This window comes from Canis lupus, chromosome 10 (assembly GCF_011100685.1).
Source record: "Canis lupus familiaris isolate Mischka breed German Shepherd chromosome 10, alternate assembly UU_Cfam_GSD_1.0, whole genome shotgun sequence".
Classification (NCBI taxonomy): Eukaryota; Metazoa; Chordata; class Mammalia; order Carnivora; family Canidae; genus Canis; species Canis lupus.
Genome location: NC_049231.1, coordinates 28,842,935 through 28,864,339, shown reverse-complemented (window position 1 = coordinate 28,864,339; position 21,405 = coordinate 28,842,935). Strand labels below are relative to the sequence as shown.

The 21,405-nt window shown below is 52.2% G+C and overlaps 1 protein-coding gene and 1 non-coding gene across 2 annotated transcripts in view; one reads left to right on the top strand and one right to left on the bottom strand.

The window, feature by feature from the left end:
* Nucleotides 1–1,479: 1,479 nt before the first annotated feature.
* CACNG2 (calcium voltage-gated channel auxiliary subunit gamma 2) overlaps nucleotides 1,480–21,405 on the bottom strand; it is a 111,637-nt gene continuing 91,711 nt past the window's right edge. Inside the window, exons 2-4 of the mRNA XM_038550683.1 lie at nucleotides 15,283–15,366; nucleotides 3,240–3,380; nucleotides 1,480–2,168 (exon numbers count right to left, since the gene is read on the bottom strand). Of these exons, the coding sequence (XP_038406611.1) occupies nucleotides 1,633–2,168; nucleotides 3,240–3,380; nucleotides 15,283–15,366 (761 nt within the window). The 3' untranslated portion in view covers nucleotides 1,480–1,632. The remainder of the gene's footprint in view (nucleotides 2,169–3,239; nucleotides 3,381–15,282; nucleotides 15,367–21,405) is intronic.
* Nucleotides 3,148–3,290, top strand: MIR8827 (microRNA mir-8827). The gene has a single exon (NR_128770.1). It is a non-coding gene; the product is annotated as a microRNA mir-8827 (primary transcript).

Genomic DNA, 21,405 nt, shown 5'->3' with positions numbered 1-21,405 from the left:
CCTGCCGCTCCCCAGGGCCTTCCTCTTCTCCCTCCATCTTGAGCTCAGCCCTGATCTCTCCCAGCAGGTTTTGTTTTATTTATTTTTTAATGGATTTGTATATTTGTTTTCTGTTTTCCCTTTACAAGTTCCCTGCTAAATTTTAAGTCCCCCACCCCACCCCATTGTTTTGTTTTCACAGTTTAAAGCTGGAAAAGAATTAAAAGAAAAATACTATCTGATTTTCTTGCAAGTAAATCCACTTATTATATATTTACATTTATTTATAGTCTGTGGTTTTTTTATTAAAAAAATCACCACTTGTTTTTCCTTTTTTTCTTTTGTAAAAAGAAACCTTTTTGCAGTGTCATTGTTGGACCTGCTGGGCCCCAGGGGGGCGTCAGTGAGTCCAAGGACCCCCAAAGGGTCAATGAGCCCCCTTCCCAGGGGGCGGTGGGGGGCTTATGAGTTTGGGGGTCCACCATCGCCCCAGGGTCATCAGGTGGCCCTGAGGTGAGAGGTGAGGAGGGAGAGCTGCTTTATGTCCCCCCGGGGGGGTGAGCATCTCCTGCTCCCAGGGGCAGGAGCTTGGGGTGGTGACCCCAAAAAGCTCACCCTGAGGATTCCAGGGTTTCCGGGCATCTTGCAAGCCAACGGGCAGCCATCCCCTCTCCGTCCCCTCCCTCAAGGCCTAGGAAGTCATCACAGTGGGTTAAGGACCATTAAGGACTGGGAACTTGAGGGCTGGGCAAGCCCCAAGTGCACCCCCCTCCAGGCACCTTTCGGACAGGAGGGACCAAGGACTTGAGTCACCTGGAGGCCTACAATTGCCCCATAAGTGCCGGGTGGAGCCGGCTCACAAGCCTTGGAGCTTGCCCAGCGTTCCTGGGGCACCCATCCAGAGGCTCCAGGGACCTGGCAGTGACCGAGGGGCTTACCTGGCCCCGAGGCCCCTGAGTCTCCACCCCCCACTCGCCCAGGGAGGCAGAGCCCGCTTGGGGTTAAAGAGAACAGAAAAGTAACTCTCCCGCATTAAAACAAAAAGTAACAGAAACTCCTGATAAATGCAGAGAACATTCCGCTTCCTTTCTGCTCTTCGTTTTTTTTTTTTTTTTTTTTTTTGCTTTAATGTTAGTTAGCTTGGTTCCCTTTTATTTTTTCATTTAAATTGGTTTTTATTAAATGTTAAAATAATGGTACATGGGAAATCATGCATTTTCTTTTAGATTTATTTTCTATTTTTAATTTTTTAACCTCTCTCGCTGTTTTTTTTTAAAGTTTATTTTGCGTTCCCTCGGTTAGTGTTGTTTTTTTTTTCACATCTCCTGTCCTTTTGCTTCTATGTTCCTCTTATATTTTGTTCTTCTTTTTTTTTTAAATTTACTTGTTATGTTTTTCTCTTTTTTTGTTTTTTTGTTTTTGTTTTTTTTAATGCTTTTTTTTTGTTTTTTTTTTTGTTTTTGTTTTTGCTTTTGGAAGGTCTCCCCCCTCCCGCCCCGCCCCTGGATGGTTGGGATCCCGCCCTGTGCCCCGCTTTCCCCGCACCTCTGGGCCCACTGCGCGGGAGGGCGAGGGGGGCACCCCGCGCGCCCCTCCTGCGGCGCTGCCAGGCTCTGTCCCCATCCATCCCCCATCCCCACCCCACCGTGGGCTTCATACGGGGGTGGTCCGGCGGTTGGCTGTGTTGGAGTGGAGAGAGTCTTTGTTCTCCTTCTGGATACAGTTGTGGACTTGGAGGAAGCTGTTGTCTCTGTCCGAGTTGTAGGTGGCGGTGGGCGTGGTGGCGGCCTTCAGGGGGTCCCTGCTGAGGGTGTACATGGAGATCTCCGTGGACGGCAGGGTGTTGAAGCCCTTGATGCCCACGGGAGAGGCGTCCCTAGAGTGTGAGGGCTCGGTGGAGCGGGAGCTGGAGCGGCTGCGGCGCTGGTAGCGGTAGCGGTAGCTGGGGATGCGGGTGATGGCCGAGGCCTGGAGGTAGTCCGTGGCACGGGCCGTGGCCCGCAGCTGTTTGTGCCGGTCGATAAACATGTGTACCGCCAGCACCCCGACCATCTCGGCGATGATGAAGGACAGGGCCCCAAAGTAGAAGGACCAGCCATACGAGTAACTATTCTTTTTGGAGTCGCTCTTGGAGGGGTCTCCGGCATTGGCAGATATGTACACTATGATGCCAATGATGTTACTCAGACCTGCGGGCCCGGCGGGGGAGATCAGAGAGGGGTGGTTAGTGTCCCAGGCAGTGTTGGCCCCGAGCTGGACTTACAGGGGAGGGGACAGCTGGAGTGGGGCCTTCCCCTCTCCAGGGCTGCCAGCACCAGTGCTGTAAGGGGCTGGTGGCCAGCATCACCTTGATAGTTATTTGATGAGCCACAAGGGGAGGGCTAATGGAAACAAAGGTATGGGGGGGGGGAGAAGAGAGAGGCATTGTACCCCCCACTGAATAATAGTAACAATAAATATTGTTTATGGAGCATGTGCTACCTGCCTTCACCGTGGAGTGCTTTCCAGGGAGTTTGCCAATGAGGCAATGGAGCGCAGAGAGGTTAGGTAACTTGCTCAAGGCAGCACAGAGGTTTGGAGCCAGTATGGCAGGGGGTTGAGACTGGCTCCTGGAGCCAGACTGCCTGGAATCCAAAGCCTTTGTAAGGGTAACCTGAGTCAGAGTTTCCAGGTCCATAAAGTGGGGAGGATGATAGGGCTCGCTTTTGCAGGGCCATAGAGAGGATTACATGATTTAGGACTACCTGTGTGGGGCTGTTGGGGGCCGGGGTGTGGTATGTGCTACTTAAACATTCATCATTCTTATTAAATGGCTCATGCTACAGCCGTGTGCTTTTTCTGGCATCTGAAGTGATACGACTTGTCCCATAAGGGGCTGAGGTATGCGGTTTTAGGTCTCTGCCTGCTCCCACCGGGGTGGGACAGTGAGGGGACAGGGCAGGGAGGCTAGGCCGGTATCCTGAGAGGGACCTGGAATTTGGGCCCTTTTCTAAAAGGTGGGAAGAAGGTGGTCCACTGGGCTGAGAGACGGGGTTCGGCAATGTTTCTAGAGGATGCAGTGGGGGCTTGGCTGTTGCTATGGGGCAGGAGCCCCAGCACAACCTGCCTTCTCTGTGATGTGACCTGTTGCAAGTCCTGGAGGTTCCTCTTCTCCTTCCCTCCTCTCTCTGCCAGTTCTTCCCAGCGGCCCAGCTCCCTAACCTCGGCTTCCTCCTCGTGGTGAGCCTGGGCTCTAGCCTGCCCAGCTCAGAGCCCATTACCTGCAGACACGAAGAAGATGCCGGCACTCAGGATGATGTTGTGTCGAGTCTTGTAGAACTCGCTGGCTGCGATGCAGAGTCCACCCATGAAAAGCAGAATCACACTCAGGATCGGGAAGATGCTTGAGGCCCTCACGGCCCCTGCGGGACACCGAGAGTCAGAAAGAGAGAGAATTGCACAGCTGTGAGGCAGAGGGATGCATGGAGGAGGAGGCAGTGGCCCACAGAGCCAGGGTTTCATGGACACAGGGCCAGAGCTATGTTCGCTTAGGGAGGGAGGGAGCCAGTGCCCAGCTCGTAGCCCTTCAGGGGCTCCTCTTTGCCTACAGGCCAAACTCCAGTGCCTCATGAAGTCTTCAGGGTCCCTGTGTGACTTGGCCTCTGCTACCTCCAGCCCCACGGCTCCTGGTCCCCTCCCCGTGTTCCCTCATGTCTAGCCGCAGCATATGTCATATGTCATGTCATTAATGCTTCTGGCTTTTGACATACTTACCCTTCTTACTAGAATGCTTTTCCTATTCTTTCTGACTCAGCAAACTTCTCTTCAACCATCAAGACTCAACTCAAACTCGCCTCTTCTGTCAAGCTTTCCCTGACTTCCCTGGGCAAAGTTATCCGTCCCTTCCTGTGTGGTTTGGGACACCTGGGGCACACGGAGAGGCAGTGTGTCATCATGGTAAAGGAGCCACATGGCTCTGAATCTGGCTTTCGCATGTATTAGCTGTGTAGGGTTGGGCAAGGTGTCTCTCTGTAACTCAGTTTCCTCATCTATAAAATGGGAATGGTAATAGCACCTGCCTCCTACGATGGCTGTGAGGATTAAATGAGTTGATGTTGATAATGCACTTGGATAAGTCTCTGAGGACATGTAGTGAACGCTGGGTAAGGGATAGTATAGGAAAAACTTGTTCTGTGTATGCTTCTACAAGCCATGGGGCCCCATGAAGGCGGAAACTGTGGCTTTTTTTAGGGGGAGGGTCTCTCTTTTTATTCTGTCCCCACCACCTCGGTCAGGTCAGTGCTGAAGACACAGTAGGCCCCCAATGCAAGGTCATTGAGTGAATAAACAAGGTGAGGAGGTCCAGAAAGAGGAAGAAGCAGACATGCCCAGAAAAGAAAAAGTGAAAAACAAAACTCCCTAAAAACGCCTTCAGGGTAAGGTGAGAAGAAAGGACCGACAAACAGGCACAAGAAAAGAACACCCTGAGGAACATTTTACTCCCACATATGGGAGGACAGGAGGACAGAGGGACGCAGATGGCTGAGGGCGGGGGGAGCAGGCCAGGCTGGCAGGAGGCATCTGTGGGGGACAGTGTCCAGATGGGGACCCAGAGGTGTGGGGTCTCCACGAAGTGTCTCTGGAGGGTAAAACAGTCTTTCTCTCCAGATTCAAATAGGCGGTGAGTGACCTCAGGGCTCTGAGTCCTGGGAGCTGCGGGCCAGGCTGGAGGCAGAGCATCTGGAGGCTCACGGGAGGGAAAGGAGGTTTTCTTTACATGTTTGGGTTGTTTAAGTGGCTTCTGAGGAAGTTGGGTCCTGGCTAGAGGGTGGGTTGGCAGGATGGGGCAGGGTAGGGGTGCATTTTGGAGAGGAAGGTGCCAAGAGTAGAGCCTCCCCTGGCTCCCTGCCCCTTTTGGTGGCAGTGTGGCCACGAAAATCTGTGGAGAAAAGAGGTTTTTTTCAATACAGAATTGGAGGACTTTTTCCAAGAGGATTTTAGGCAGTTTGCTGTGATGTGTGATATAAAACTCCTCCTCTCTCTTCCCCATGGATCTTCAGGAGATCCACACAGCTTATTGATTCTGTTGGGTGAATGGGTTATTTTAGGGGGACTTGAAGAAGAATGAACCAGCACTAGGGGCCAAAGGATGAGGCCCATGGGGAGTGGGGGGCGGGTAGCAGCTGGGTTACTGGGCAGTTGGACTTCCTCTCCCGCGGGTGGGGATGGGCCATCTCCCCCCAGGTCTGAGTGGACACTCTCCCCCAACAAGCCATTTTAAGGTAACAGTTGTGTCGCCAGCCCGATCCCCCAGCCCCCACACCCCTACACACACGTACATAATGCCTGGACATGCACACCTGAGTGCTGCCTGAATCCTTATCTTCATAAGCACAGGGGGACAGGGGAGCTTATTAGAAGACTCACGAGAAAATAAAGAATCTTTGATAAGCACCTACTCCGTATCGAATCTTGAATGAGTACCTAATATACATTCTCTAATTTAATCCTCCTAAGAGCCCCATGGGCTGTGTTTTTTAGCCCCAGTTTATAGACAAGAGACCTGAAGTTTAGAGAGGCAAAGTAGCTTGCCCAAGGCAGCCCAGCTAATGAGTCAGGATTCAAGTTCAGATCAGCCCAACTTTTGGACCACCCTATACTCTTCCTACAGGGCTCCCAAGGAGCCTGGGAAGGGTGCTGCAGAGTACAGAGATCTGGGTTTGGGGTCCCAGCTGTGCCACTCACTTGGGCAGAGACCTCACCTTCTCTAGCTTTCCCGTGTGTAAAGCGGGTGTGGACCTTTAGATGATTTCTTATGCTTCTGCCCTCTCCATGTGGATATGATTTCTGACCAGCTGGAACTGGAGGGTGACAGCAAAACGGAGGCAAGAGAGGTTGGTGTGACCTCTGAGGGGCAGCAGCGGTGGTTCAGTTGAGCAGAGGGGAGGAGGAAGGTCTCCAGTCTTTTCCCTCTCAGAAAGCAGGTGTCTCCTGCCCACTGTATACCTGTATTTGGCAAACCCAGCCTGCACCCTCTGAGCAAATGCCTCACAGGCAGCCAGGGCTTGATGGTGTCAGCTCCGTCTGCTGCAAGAGCCCCGGATGTCCCAACTCAGCCTTCCAGCCAGCAGAGAGAGGGAGCTGGGATGCTGTGTGTGTGTGTGTGTGTGTGTGTGTGTGTGTGTGCCTGCCCATGTGTGCAAAGACAAGATGGAAGAGGGCAGGAGAGAGAGGTCTGTTATGTTGCAGCCAACAGAGAGTAATGTGGAGGAAATGGGACCACTTCGGAAGGTCCTTTAGCAGCTAATGATAAGCTCTAGAGCATGGCAGCCAGCAGGCAGTACAAAACAGAGGCCTCTCCGGCAGAGCCAACCCAAACACCAGCCTCTTGGAAGAGGTTTGCCCAGTACGAAGGAGACAGGGGACAGCCAGTAGACAGCACCATGCCTAGGAAGGCTAATGTTTTTAGGACCCAGATTCAGGCTGGGCAGGAATTGGCTTCAGAGCAAGCAGGGACACCTACGTTGGAGAAGTTTCTTGAAGGAGGTCTTTCCGGCTGGGGGTGGGGGGGTGGGGTGGATAATTTGGGAATTTACTGCACCTGAGTACTTATCCTGGCTTTGTCACTCACTCACAACGTGGCCATGGGCAAGGGTCTCTACCTCTCTGGGTCTGTTTTTGCGTCCTGTAGAACGGGAAAAGTAACCCTAATAGCCAGCTCATGGGAATGTAAGGCTCTGCGACTCAAAGGGCAGTCAGCGAGCCAGCCAGGGAAGCATCACGGGAAGCTTGTTAGAACTGCAGATTCTCAGGCCTCCCTCTGCAGCTGCTGAGTTAGAATCTACATTCTCCTGAAAGTGCTTAGCACCAGCAAATGCATGGGAAAGTTTGAGAAGCCCTGTTGTCAAGATTGAATTGTATAATATCTTTACTGATTCTACCCTGGAAAGTGATAAAAGGTATGATTTTTGTTACTTCTATTGTCCACCCCCTCCCCTTCATCCAGATGCTACTTCCCCACGAATCGTCTTGTTGATTCCCACTGAAGCTGGTATGGTTTTAGCGCTAAAATCTGTCATGAGGAGCAGAAGGTATCTGATTTATTCAATGAACAAATATTTATTGATCTCCTATGAGTAAGCATATGGGACTACGCAGTACCTACCAACACTTATGGAGCTCTTCCTATGTGCCAGGCCCCATCCTGGCACACGGGTAAACCCATTTAGACTTCATACGAACCCCATGAAGCCATTGCTTTGGCTTCAAGGAGATTACAAATACCTAAAGCAGGTATTGGCAGACTTTTTCTGTAGAGGGACAGCTAGTAAATATTTCTGGCTTTGCTGGCCATATGTTCTCTATTTCAACTACCCAGCTTAGCTGTTGAAGCATGAAAACAGCCTTAGGCAATATGTAAACAAGTGAGTGTGGTTCTTTTCCAATAAAACTTTATTTACAAAAACAGTTGCTGGGTCAGATTTGGCCTACTAGCTGTAGTTTGGCCATTCCTGGTTGAGAATGTAATATGCTGGACTGGGGAAAGGCTGCATGGTTAGAGTGGGGAAATGCTGTGTTTTTGACTAGCTGTGAGTCTAGTGAATAAATAGAGACCAAGTGCCTGCCGCTGTGCCAGGTTCCATGCTGGGCATGGGTTCACCCAGTGAGGAAGTAGAGACATTGGGCTGTGAACCCAGGCCGTCTGCCTCGAGGGTCTGTGTGTCTAACCACTGTATTCCCCTGCTTTCAGTCCTGCCTGCACTTCCCACCCCTCAGACCATCCTCTGAGCTCATGTGGGGGGCGAAGAGGACTGCCCTGAGGGAGTGATGTTGGAGCTGGCATCTGATGCATAAGGAGAAGCTAATGGGGCTGAAGAGAGGCAGGGTGTGGAGTGTTCCAGGGAGAGGAAGCAGCATGAGTAGGCTGGAGGAAGAATCCTTGCTCACAGTACTGGAAGACCCTCAGTCACTAAGAGCCACTGGAGAGCCTGGGGGGGGGGGTGGCTCTAAAGGAAACGAGGCAGGCCAAGGCCAGGCTGGAGTTGGGGGTCTCACAGGGTAGATGTGCAGGCTTGGGGCCCAGAGGTAGGGTCTGGGCTAGTCGTAAATGGGGGGTTGTAGACACAGAGGTGAACACAGGAGAGCCTGCCTGTGGAAGAGTAAGAGGGCTAGCTAGCTTTAGGGTTGGGGGATCCCCAGTGTTTAGTGATGGCTCAGGAAGAGCTTGTGCAAATCATGCAGCGGTGTGCCTGGCTTCCACTTCCATGTCTGGATTAGATGATCTGTAGGGTCCTGTCTGCCTTTGATGGTCCTGTGCACCCCAGAACCTCCCATCAGGGTCCCCTTGGCCAGGCCAGTACACCGTCTTAACCTATTCCCAGTGCCATTTGTGGCTTTTGATCAAAATGTTTGTCATTACCGAATATATGGAGCGTGGGCTCCCTATTTCCTGGGCATGGTGCTCAACTCTTTTTTTTTTTTTTTTTAAGGTTTTATTTATTTATTCATGAGAGACACAGAGAGAGGCAGAGACGCAGGCAGAGAGAGAAGAAGGCTCCTTGCGGGGAGCCTGATGCAGGACTCAATCCCAGGACCTCGGGAATCACGCCCTGAGCTAAAGGCAGATGCTCAACCACTGAGCCACCCAGGTGCCCTGGCGCTCAACTCTTTATGTCTATTATCCCACTTGGGATTTGGTCCCTTCTCACAGGATGGGATCACCCAGGAGTGGCTCAGGAGTTGCTTTTAGGGTCTTCCTTGCTCCCATCCACACTGTGCTGGATGGGGTGGCCAGGACCACAAATGTAGGTGTGAGCATGAGTGTATGAATGTGAGGGGAGCGGGGAGAGACAGTGGAGGAAGGAGAGGGAGGAGGTGTTCCTGGAGGGGAACAGACTCGGGGAAGGAGGAAGAGGGGAGAGAGATGAGTTGAGAGTAGTGGTTAAGAGTCTGGGCTCCACACGTGGCCTCCCTGGGGTCCCATCCCAGCCATGCCCCATTGGCAGTGTAGCCTATGTGCCTCCCCTTTCTCATCTGTGTAATGGGGACACCAACAGTACCTGCCTCACAGGATGTTGTGAAGGGCAATGCAGATAATGTATAAAGTAGTCAAGTGTGCAGTATATAGTGACATAGGAAAAGAATTCCGGAAGCTCTGTGAGCTTCCTTGGGGATTGCCATCTGCACAGGTGCCAGATGTTGTCCCAGTCTTCATTGTCTCCAAGACTAGTGATCAGTGGCACCAACTCAGGGAGAGGCGGCCTACGTGCTTCTCTTGGCTGTGCTGCCTGCCCTCCTGAGTCTCGGTTGTCCCCCTGCCATAGGGAGATCATGAGCACAACCAGCTCATAGCCTGCGATGAGGAGTAATGAATCAACACATATTAAGCAATTACAACAGCACCTGGGACATGCCTGGGATGTGCCAAGCACCAGGAAATGTTAGTTCTTGTGGCAGAAGGGACTGTTGCAGTTTCTCATGGGCCCGGGGTTACCTAGACTGTGTTTATCACAGTGCAGGTTGTGAGTCAGGACGAGGTGATGAAGTCAGCGTGCCGGGTGCAGCCAGCACTTAAAGAAATGAACCAGGACAGAATTGAAAGTGTCAATGTGTACGGCGTGTGCGAGGTCAGCACCGTTTTGAGAAATGTTTGCTCCGGTTGCATGATTGTGAGTGAGTGTGGGTGGCAGCTTAGGGTGTGTCCAAATCACACCATGACCACTGGGGAATACCAACTCCTATTTCCTGGACACACAGACACACACCCTGCAGGGACCCGCAGACACAAGGCAACACACAGCCACTTTCATATTCAGACAGACACTCCAACGTATGGACACACAGGCACCAAAAGACACAGAACACAGCATAGACTCACAAAGGCAGACGCACGGACACATGCTAACAGTCAAAGGAAGTCACATCCAGGTCACCACTGTCTCTGTTCTTCACCTGCTCTCAAGCTTTGCTAAGGAGGGATAAGGATGAGGAAGCACCTGAACAGACACACAGGTGGCCCCTCAGAGCTCACTGGGAAAAGTTCTGGTCATCTTTTGTTTCTGGGTAAGCTAGCGATGGGTGGGTGAGGGCCACACTGGCCACACCTTCCTGGGGCCCAGATGTCAGGAGGCCCAGGGTGGTGACCAGGGCCTGTCACTAGAAAGCCCCTGGACTCTATGGTTCAGAAGAAGCCATGGAACTCCTCAAATATGCATGGGGTTTGCGGGGTAAGAGCATTCATCCATTCATTCTTTCATTCATTCACTCATCCCATCAGATATTGATTGGGTGCCTTCATCTGCCAGGGCCCCCAAGAGGCGCTGGACAATGCCCAAAGCTTGGCCTGATGGCCTGACAGCAAGTGATCCCCACTTTCTTTGCCACCCCAGGAGATGAGCTCTGCACTCCCACCCAGCCATGCCCTGCTGGTCTTCTCTCTCCTCCCTCTCTGCTCTAGATCCTCAGTCGAGCTGGTGGAATAAGGATGGTAGGGGTGACCCAGGGCCACCTACTAGCCACCCTCCTCAGCCTCCTTCCCTGGGGCCTTCTCATCTTCCTGGTTTCTAAGCCTTGGCATCCTGGGGCTCAGACCCTACACCTCTTCTCTGCACCACTGCCCTGGTCCATTCATCAAGTCTTGTGGCTTTAGACACCATCCACCTGCGGACAACTGGCACACTCCTGTCTTGGGGCAGGACTTGATCTGGGAGTCCCAGACTGCAGGGCATCTCCCCAGGGAGTCCCATAGCTTCTCTGACTTAATGGAGCTGACACTGAGCTTCCCATTCTCCCCAATCCCAGCCTTGGACTCAAACCTTGACTCCTTCTTTCCCTGAGAAATCCACATGCAGCCTTTCAGGAAATCCAATGTGCAGTTCCTCAGGAATATTTTCTGGCTCTGACCCCTTCCCACCTCCTTCAACTGCTTCTATCTTGGTTCAGGACGCCACCTCTTGTCTAGATTATCGCCAGCAAGTTCCTAACTGTTCTGCCTGTTTCTGTCCTTGCTCTATTTCAGTCTCTTGTGAATGTGGCAATCAGAGGGTCCTGTAGGATGTGAGATGGCATCACTCCTCTGCTCAGACCTTCCCATGGCTTCCTGCAAAACCCAAGCCCTTTCTATGACCCACAGGGGCCCTGAACCTCTCTACACTGACTCTTCCTTGGCTCCCCCTTGCTCACTCTACTCTTGTCTTTCTGGCCTCAGTCCTATTCCTCAAATATTCCAGACCTGCTTCTGTCTCAGGGCCTTTGCACTTACGGTTCCCTCTTCCTGGAACATTCTCCTCTTGGCTTTCCACATGGCTCCCTCTCACCTCCTTCAGTCTTTGCTCAAACTTCACAAGGAGGATTTTTATTGACCTCTCTCCCGACCCTGGAACTTCCTATCCCTGCTTTCCTGCTGGATTTTTCTCCATGTCACTCCTCACAGTTTAGCAGACTATATAATTAACTTGTTAATTTCATTTATCATAGATTGCAAATGCCATGAGGGCCGGTCTTTATTTTGTCTGCAGCCAAAAAGGACCCATGGCCCCTAGGGAGCTCAGATCTCTTCTGGCCTCTTGAGTACCAGGATGCTCAGCCCCACAGAGCCGAGGAGAAGACCTCAGAGGGTTTTCCGGGAATTATGGCTCTGCCAGGCAAGGCCCACAGTCCCATATGGTCAGGCCTTGGTTCATTCCACAAGTGTGCTGGCCCTGTGTCAGGCTCTGAACAGATCCTGACCCTCGGTTGAGCAGAGTCCGGTAGATTGTGTCCCCGACCTGGGGAAGAGCAGGTGCTCCAGCCACCTTTCTGGAGCCCACCCTGCCTGCCCCGGTGCCCCTCTGAGTCTGAGGCAGGCTGGGTGTCAATGGTCAAAGCCAGAGTGTCTCTCTTTGCTGAGCGCCTTTCCACTCCCTAGGTCGCCTGCTCCCATCCTGTTCCTCCTCATGGTCCTCTGCTGTCCTTTGGAAATCCAGCAAGGGCCTGTCCCTGGGCCCCCACCCCCATTGCCTGGCCACCCCACTCCTCTCAGCCCTGGCTTCCAAACAGCCCCTCACTTCTTGCCATCCCCACAGCTAATGCTCTGATCGAATGGCCAAAGCCTGTCACCAGGATGTCTGGGATGTCTGTGAGGGCTGTAACAGCCTCCACTGGTCTCCCTGCCTCCCTGGCCAGCAGCCAGAATTGACCTTCCAAATCTATCTCCTGCCCATGGTTCCCATCATACTTAGAATGAGATCTGATTTCTTCCCAACATGATTAGGCTCCTCTACTCCCTCTCTGACCTCCTGCTGTGGGATGCCCTCCATTTGTGCATTGTGCTCAGCCAGTCCAGCCTTCCCCCCACCCCCAAACACTCCCTTCTCCGCCCTGCCTTAATAAGGCCTTTGCTCTTGCCATTCCCTCCTCAGGCACGCACTTCTGCTAGATCCTCTTAGCTCTTTTCATTTAGAGAAGTGACACCCCCCTGCTCTCCACCCGCCCCCTCACTCTCTGTGCCCTGAAAGCTCTGAGACTATCTCGGGGTTATCTGTGCTCCTGCTTACTGCTTGTTTCCTTCTTCCTGCTTGAAGAACATCCCCTTCGCAGAGGTGCCAGCTTTGTTTTGTTCATGCTTGGGTCCCCTGTACCAACAACAATGCCCTGCACGGAGAGTGCTTAGTGAATGTCTTATGAAGTAAATGAGTTGAATGCCTCTAGAGGCCAAGTCTCTTTCCTTCTGGAATGATCTCTGGTTTGGGTTAGGGACCAGGCTCCCTCTAGCACCACACTCTTGCTTCTATCCCTGCCTGTGTGAGGACATGGGCCCCTTCACTGGCCTCCCATGCTGCAGACTTGCAAGTGAGGATGGGTGTAACAGACCTGAACTGGGAGAGGCTTGGGCTCCGCCCACCCACCTTCAGCCCCGCCCACTTCCATGCGCAGCCCCGCCCACCTCAAGTGTTCCCACTTCTAGAAGAAGCTCCGTGGGCCTCTCTGGGCCTTAGCTCCACCCACTTCAGGGGGACTGGGGATCCTTCTAGAAGAATGATCCCTTCCTTCTAGCTTCTTTAATCAACCAGGTTAGAGCTTATTAAGTATGAGAGAATCTGGGGCACCTGGTTAGCTCAGGTCATGATCCCAGGGTCCTGGGATGGAACATTGGGCTCTCTACTCAGCAGGGAACCTGCTTCTCCCTCTCCCTCCACCTGCCACTCTGCCTACTTGTGCTCTCTCTCTCTGTCTATTATCTGTATAAATAAATAAATAAATAAATAAATAAATAAATAAATAAAATCTTAAAAAAACAAGAAAGCAAATCTAATTAGAATCTATTAGGATTAGAATCTGTTAGAGAATGATAGGAACTCACATCTTCCAACTTTCAAAAATTACTTTTGTTGCTTAGCCCGAGATTAGCACATTATAGATCAGGGGTCAGCAAACCACGCCAAAGGCAGCCTGCATATGTCTACAATACTCCAAGGCTGTATGGCCCACAAAGCCTAATATATTTACTGTCTGGCCCTTTATGTAGAAAAAGTTTGCTGACTCTCATTACAAATACTCAAAAAATACTGTTGGATTAAGTAGGCTTAAATCAGAGCCTTGGAATCCTGCCCTGTTAACACCACCACTTCAAGTCTTTTGTCTGGGGACACCAAAATGAACCAAACACTCTAAGCTCTTCTCTCTTTAATAATAAGGATATGGAGGTATGGAATAGGTAATAATAGCCACTGAAGAATCCTGCATCTGTCCTTTAGTTAACAGACAGGCATTTATGGAGCACCTCCTTTATTCCAGAGGCTGTTCTAGGCATAAGCAATGAAGTGACAAAATTCCTACATGGAGCCCCCGGTGTCTGGCTGATTATATATCACATCCTTGCTGTGCTCAACCAGTGTGGCTCCCGGCGTGAGGCTCAGCTTTCGCCTCCCACTTGCACCTCCAGCAGCAGGTGGCATCTGTGCCATTGCCCCCGTCGCCCAGGGTCCTCCCTGCCAGCTGGGCCTCCGCCTGGGGCCACGGATCGCACACCGTTCTTTGACATCGATGTCCCCAGGGCTGAGCACAGGCCCCAGCACACAGCCTCAGCCTGCCTTTCTGCCACCACCAGGCTCCTTCAAGAGCCTCGACATGGTAACGGGGGATGACAACCAACCGGTCTTTTAGGAATTCCACTTAAGAGCAGTGTCTTTTGGGAATTCATCAAAGGAAATGATGAGCATTGTAAGATATTTTCCTCTCTTTAAACAGAAATCTATAAATTACATCGTGTTCCCTTCCTTTCTCTGCCTCGCTGCCTGGCTGACTTTGTGTTCCACGGGCTTTTCAATGAAACCAGGTTGATTCCAGGCTGACCCAAGAGTTGGCTTTGATGTGAGGAGTAGTTATTGAAAGAGACAGGGTGATCTGTGTAATGAAATGCCTCCTACACTTTCCATAAAAGTGATCGGAGTGTGATGCTGGCCGTTCTGCTGTGGGGGATGGGAGGGAGGCTCTAGCAGCCTCTGAGCAGCTGGGAAAGGCACCGGGGGCTGAAGGTGGGCACGCTCCCGGGAAGAGAGCAAACCTCTCCTGGAATAAGCCTCCTGAGAGCAGAGCTTTCAACCACTTCTGCTCAGGTGGCTCTACTGTCCCAGGCGTCAAGGACCCTCAGCCCCTCTTCTGGAAATCCCTTTCTCGGGGAGCATTTTACCTTGTTAGTTTTTGCTGATTCTTGAGAAATTTTCTTTGGGACTCAAAATGCTTTTTCTGATAATATGCCTCTGGTGGATTTAAGGTCACAGCTATTACTTCAGGATTTAACCTGGACTCAATTGTGGGGAAAGAAGAAAAATCTCATGTTTTGTCTCAGTAGAAGTTCCAATCTGACACTGCCTGATGAGTTTCTTCATTTGGTTATTCAATAAATTTTACTGGGTGCTTATCATTGCTGGGAATAGGAGCAAGTAAACAAGATAGGGAGGATCCTTGGCCTCATAGAATTGGCAGGACTGCCAGGGAGATGTTTACTCGAATAGACAAGGAAGGACCCTACAGCATGATAAATGTGCTGTGCTCTGGGAACCCATTCAGGGGCACGGAGGACTTCCTGGAGGAGGTGATGTTTCAGCCTGAGACCTGGAAGATGAGTAGTAGTTTATCAGACAAAGAGAAGGGAAGAGTGTTGTCGCAGAGGGAACAGCATGCTTGAAGGTTTTGGCCTCCGGGCAGGAGGAGGGGAGGGAGGCTCAGCTTTTTCCTGCCCTCTGCCGAGACAGGGATCTCTAGACAGTCCTGGCCTTTGACTCTCTGGAAGTTGCAAGGACAGGACCGACCACTAGAAGGGAGAAATAAATTGCATGCACTCACGGAGGAAATATTCTGCTGTGTCAGCTTCGTAATCTGCATCCTCTGGGAAGTGATCGATTTGCTTGCAGAGACCTTTGAAGTTCCCTGGAAAACAAGAGGAGAAAGGACACTTGAAACATCAGAGTCTCTGGGGGGCTCAGCGCCCACAGGCCTCTTGCTGACTTCTCTCCCTCTTCTGAAACTGGCTCAGCCCTCTCCCTGGCCCCTGAAGGAAGGTATCACTTGGTCTGTTTGGACATCTGCCCTGTGAATCAAAACACACACCCCCGCGGTGCCGCGGAGAGGATCTAAGGCCCAGGACTTCAAAACCCAGCCTTCCATCCCTGCGCCGAGGCTTCTGAGGATTAGCTGAAGCTTGGCGGGCAGCAGAGGTTTGGCTCGGGGCTGGGGACTGCCACCGAGCAGGCTGTCGGAGCCGGTCAGTCCTCAGCCTCCCCGCCCCGGCTGGGCTGGGAGTCACCTCGCATTTTGCATGCCAGAGAGCAGATCGCTCCCTCCGCGGAGAAGGCGGACCCGCGTGGATGCTGACAAACATTCCCACAGCCTGTAAACGAGCTTGCAGAGCGCCTTCCCATCTGCAAAGCCTGGAATTCACTGTGCCCAGGCCCCAGCTGCGCTAAAAATGCTCTGGGGTGGGGGTGGGAAGGAGGTTGAGCCCCGCCCTGGGGGCTGGGCCCTCTGCCAGGCTCTTGAACCTGGGCTCATCATGGCTCTACCACAGGCCTCTCAGAGGGGTATTGTCTCCTCCACTAAACAGATGAAGAAACTGAGGCTCCTCCAGGAGGCTGCGTGATCTGAATAAGTACTCGGGGGCCAGGAAATGATGGAAGCGGGGCTCAAAAGAAGGCCTGTTGACTCCAAATCTTTCCTGGGGCGATGGCTGAGAAGGTGAACAGGGGCACAGGTGAAAACCCAATGTCACAGTGGCCCCCCCTCTCCCCACCGCCAGCAACCACTGTGATGAGTGAATGAGCGACCTATTGAATGCGATCTTCCTTAAGGACCGATGGCGCTGCTCAGGGTAGAGCTTGCGAGTAGGTCTGCTTGGTGACAGCAGAAGCTTTGGTCTGTTGCACACACCATGGTACCCCTGGCAGCAGCCCAACTACAGCCAGTGTCGTAGAACTTTCTCTGAATGCATGAATAACCCACCCTGTGCTGGGAGAGGGGGCAGCTCCTGTAGCTGGGCTGCCTGGAGGAGGTGCCTGCTTCCTCGTCTGAAAAGTGGAGACCAGAGCTCTCCCTTTGTGCATAGTTGGGGCGATTGGATGTGCTGACGCATATAAAGTGCTCAGAGCGGTGGCTGGCTGGTCGGGAAGAGTGCTTGGAGGCATCACTGTGAGGGAGAATTGGACACTGACTGTATTCAGCCACTGACATTTGGGATTTTTCTGTGACAGTAGCTAATATAACCTAATTAATACCATCCTCAGTACGAGTTAGCAATTTATTTTCCTATAGAGTGCTGAACCTTCAGTTCCTGCAAAGTAGGTTTTCTTGTGTCCTATAGATATTATTTAGGAATTTTAAGGCATTCTTACGTAGACCTGTATATATCATATACACCTGCTTGTATAGGATACACAGGTGTACTTACATAAAGATAGGCGTTTTAGGTATTTCTAGCTATTATATGTTGTAGAAAAGATGGTTGACCCCCCATTCGCTGTCTCTGCACCAAATTCACCCCCTTTCCTGCCTTCTACAAGAAATCAGTTCCCCAGAGTGCATTGGGGACTTAGGGTTAATGTCACTGAAGCTTTGTGGCATCTATGGAGCACCTTTGGTTCACTCAAAACACTCCCCTGGGGCAGGCTTCCCCTTTAAGTATTCTGGGCGGTCCCTCTTCTTGTTCACCGCTGCTCCCCATGTCTCAAGAATTCACCGGAGGCCTCAGTTCCCTCTAGGATTTCTCCCTTCCTCGGACCACACATCCTTCTCTCCCGAGATGTCTTTGTATCAGCTGCTAAGAGGATAAAATATCCTCCCTATTGTTCAAATGACAAATCAGTGTATTTGTAGAGCACTTTGCAAAGCACTTTCATTTTCTCTCAATTCAATCTGACAAATATTTTGTCAGTGCCAACCCAGATCTTTATAAGGGGCCTGTGCAGGAGGTGAGGTGCAGATCTCACTACTGATGTGCCCCGAGGCTCCTCACAAGTCAAGGACGGTGCTCCATCCTAGACCAGGGCTCCTGAGTGGTGCCTCTAGTCTCTCCTCTAAGGGCCCCGTGCTTTGCACTGGCAGCCCAAACCCCTGCCTGCTCCTCTTGCAGTCTGGCTGCTCCTCTGCAGGAGCTGTGCCCAGCCCTTCTTAGACCATGGGCTCCTAGTGCGGTGCCCGGCACAGAGGAAGGGCTCAAGAAATGCTATGGAGAGGCTGTGTGAAGTCACCAGCGGCCCAGACTCTCCAGGGTGAGCCAGACCTGGTATCCGCCTGCCTACCTGATGTGTCCTGGCACAGGTTTCAAAGGCACTGTCCATTCAGTACAGCCAACTCTGAACTTCTAATCCTTCCCTCAAGCCTGGTCTTCTGGAGGCACCAACCAGCTCAGGGAATGCCTCTCCATCGCTGCCTGTGCCAGCTCGAGCCCACTTGTCACTGCCTACACCTCTTCCTCCTCACTGCAGGCTCCATCGCTCAGGATGCTCTCAGTATCTCTCAAAACTGTCAGTTTCTCTCCATTGGCAGCAACACCCACGGCCAGGCCACCCTCCTGGCTTCCCTGCATGGACTATAGGGGCCTCCTCACCCATCATTTTGTACCCACTCTTATCTCTGTCTGGCCCTATTTCCTGCCTACCTCCCTCTCTGTACACATGTCATCTCAGCTCTTCTTCATGCATGCTCCCTCCTACCACAGGACCTTTGCACATACTGGTCTGGCTGCCTGAACCCCCACCACATCCTTTGTTATCTCCTTCCCTCAACCTCCCTCTGCCTCCCTGCACTGTGCTAGTGGAGTGTCTGCTGCCCTGCTGTCCATTCTGTGTTGGGGGGAGATGTTAAAGCATGAGCAATGCTGGTGGGAATGTTCTAGTAGAGCGGGAAGACGTGATGACCAGAGAGAGGAGGGAGCAATGCAGGAGCAATATGAGAGGGGATGAGGTCCAGGACAGAGGTGCAAGGGTGGCTTCCTATGGAGTGGATGGTGGTGTGTGTACTGTGGCAGAGGGGAGGATGCCACTTATGGGTGCAGGTGCAGGGGAGGAACAGACATAGTGGGAGCTGTGACACTTCTGGTTGTTTCTATTTTCTTGAGGAAATGGGAAGCAGGATCATTACTGGAGCATGAGGAAGGGGAGGCACGTTGGAGATTTGAGAATGGAGGAAAGGAGTGGGATTTTTCTCCAGGAGATGAGGGGAGAGAGAATGGACCAGGCCTGAAACATGAAGCATGTGTGTCTGGGCCTTGAAGATCCCTTTGAGATTCTGTGGTTTTCTCTAGTGACATTTAGGGTGTGGCTGAGTCTGGCTGGAGGGTTGCCTGTGGAGTGGGGGTCTGTGAGATGAGGACAAGAGCAGGGGTAGTGGAGGCAGTGATTATGAAGATGGGTCAGACTCTAAGCTGAGGGAGGGGGCGAGGTGGTGGGGTCAGTGCACTGGGAGCCTCGGTTAGGGGTCAAAAGACTGTCAGGGGAGTGGGCTGATGAGGGTAAGCTGGAAGGCTGGGGCATGGGAGTCAGAAAGTGGGTGCCAAAGATTGAGATTGTTGAGGAGTGTGGTGATTGGACATGTCAGGTCAAGACAAGACCATGAACTGGGTGGTTCAGGTTGGGTGGAGGTAAGGATGACATTCAAAGTATCTAGCGACCGGAAAGGTCATACCAATTAACATAGACGACAAAACCAAACGTTCACCTTGACTCTGCATATGCGATCAAGTACGTGTTTGGAAACTCCTTACCAAGTTATGGTTGATATGCAAAGGATTCATCACATTATTCTGATAAACCCTAAGTCCTCAGTTGGTTTTTAGAAACTATTGGTGTGAGGCTCTTTCAAGCTGAATGATGACCCTGTCTAGACCATGATTTGACACAGGGAACTGTTCCTGGTGCTTCCAACGCTCCTCTGTTAGAATAAGACTTGTTTCATCTCAGTGAGTACAGAATTCTCTCCTGCCTTGTCCCATGCCATTCCACGGGGGACTTCTTCCAGAAGGTAGCTCTCTGTCCTGGGCCACCCAGGAGGTGGGGAGGGATGCTCCTGGGGATGGTTGGGGAGTGGAGGGTGGGGAGGAGAAGTGCAGGAGCTCTTATGGAGAAGTAGTGCTCTCATGGGTGGTGGGCCCAGCCACTCTGGCCGAAGGAAGGTTCTGTTCTTCTGAGGCCCTTGCCCATCCCCGCAGAGGCAGATGTCTGGGCTGGGCCCACGGCTTGGAGAACTGCAGGGCCTGGAGCACAGAGCTCAACCCTCCACCCATTCTTGGGGAGAGGGGAGAGGAGATGGAGCCTCAGTTCCAGCCCCTCCTGCCCCGTCTGTCCCAGTCAGGAGCCACCCCTACCCAGCCCAGACCTCTTCCTGTGCTTCATGGGGCTGATTGGTGAGCAAGATTTCAGCACTTAACAACCTGGGAGACAGGACCAGTATGGGCTGGCTGAGCAAAGGTGGGCCAGGCCAGGTACCGGGGAGGCCTGTCTGCCTGATTGTGAAATCCACGAGGGCTGCGGGGTGGCCTTGGAGAACGAGGCAGGCCAATGCTTGACTCCTCAAAGAATGAGGGGGAGGCCCATGTTGGGAATGGGAGGAATGAGTCGGGGAAGAGAAGGCTGGGTGAGTTTCAGAGAGGCAGGGCTTTAGGGAGGAGGCAGTGAGGAGCAAGGGAGCGTCTTAGCACCTAGGGGTTGTGGGCCATACAACATCCCCTGTGAAGGATCGCAAGGGGGTGGTGTCCTCAAGGGACAGCACAGTTTCTATCAAAGTGAGCTGAAAAGAGCTTAGGAATATGGGGAGTTTGCTGACATCCAGAGAAAATGCAGGCAAGCCCAGGGCAAGGATTTGGAAAGCTGGGAGAGTTGGAGATTGCGTCAGATTGGGAGGTGAACAGAGCCCCGAGGGACACATGACTGGTAGTGGGGGGACCCAAGCCATGATGGGATCCGTCCCAGTGAGGCTGATGGTGGCGGTGAGGCGGTGAGGGTGGGCTGGAGGTGTAAGGGGTCTCCAGGAGCCCTTGGAGCTCTGTGGCCATGGACTCAGTCCTAATAAAGTGGTGCCGAGGTTCATGAAGGAGAGTTGGTACCAGCGGTACTCAGTCACCTTTGCTGAAGTTTAAATTGGGTAGAACACCTGTGGGACATCACAACAGTCAAAGAAGAGGGTGTAATCTTGCTTTCCTGATGCCAGCCTGGATGGAGTTCTGCTGTATTTCTTTCTGGTTGGTGGTCATCAAACCCAGAGGATGTAAGGCTTCAGGCACAGATGGATCTAGGTGCTCAAAAAGCAGGAGCATCCTTCCCCACCTCCTGGGTGGCCCAGGATGGAGAGCTACCTTCTGGCATCTCTCTCCATCTCTGGTTTTCCTCTCAGTTGGCTTCATCCTTAGGCAGGGGTTCTCCCCAAGGTAGGGACTAAGAGCCGCCCCAGTGCCTGGCACTGGGGTGGTGGAGGGAAATCTAACCCGATCCCTGTTGTTTGGGGGCTCACAGTCTGGGGGGAAAGACTGCACAGAATTTACTAGAATGTAATGTCTTACATATTCTATTAGAGAAATGTACAAGGCCTTCTGGGAGCAGAGTTGTTCGGCTAACATTTGTGTGGCACTGACTAGAGGCCACTGTCTGAGCAAACTGCTGAGGACACAAGAAAAAATCTGCCTTCTGTCCCTAAGGAACTTGTAGTGTGTGGTGGGAGGTGGACGATAGATGCCGTGGTGTATTGGGATATATGCTGTGTCAAAGCAGAGGGTGTCTGTCTGGGAGCACACAGGAGGGGTGCACGTCCAGGTGTGTGAGTGAGTGTGTGTGTGCCTGTGTGTGCATGTGTGTGTCTCAGGGCATGATGTGGAAGTGATAGGGGTGAGAAGAGATTTCTAGGAAAGGGATCAGCAGAAGAAAAGGCAGGGAAGACAAGACAAGAGGGGACAAACTATCTCAGGGGGTCAGGAAGGTTCCCCAA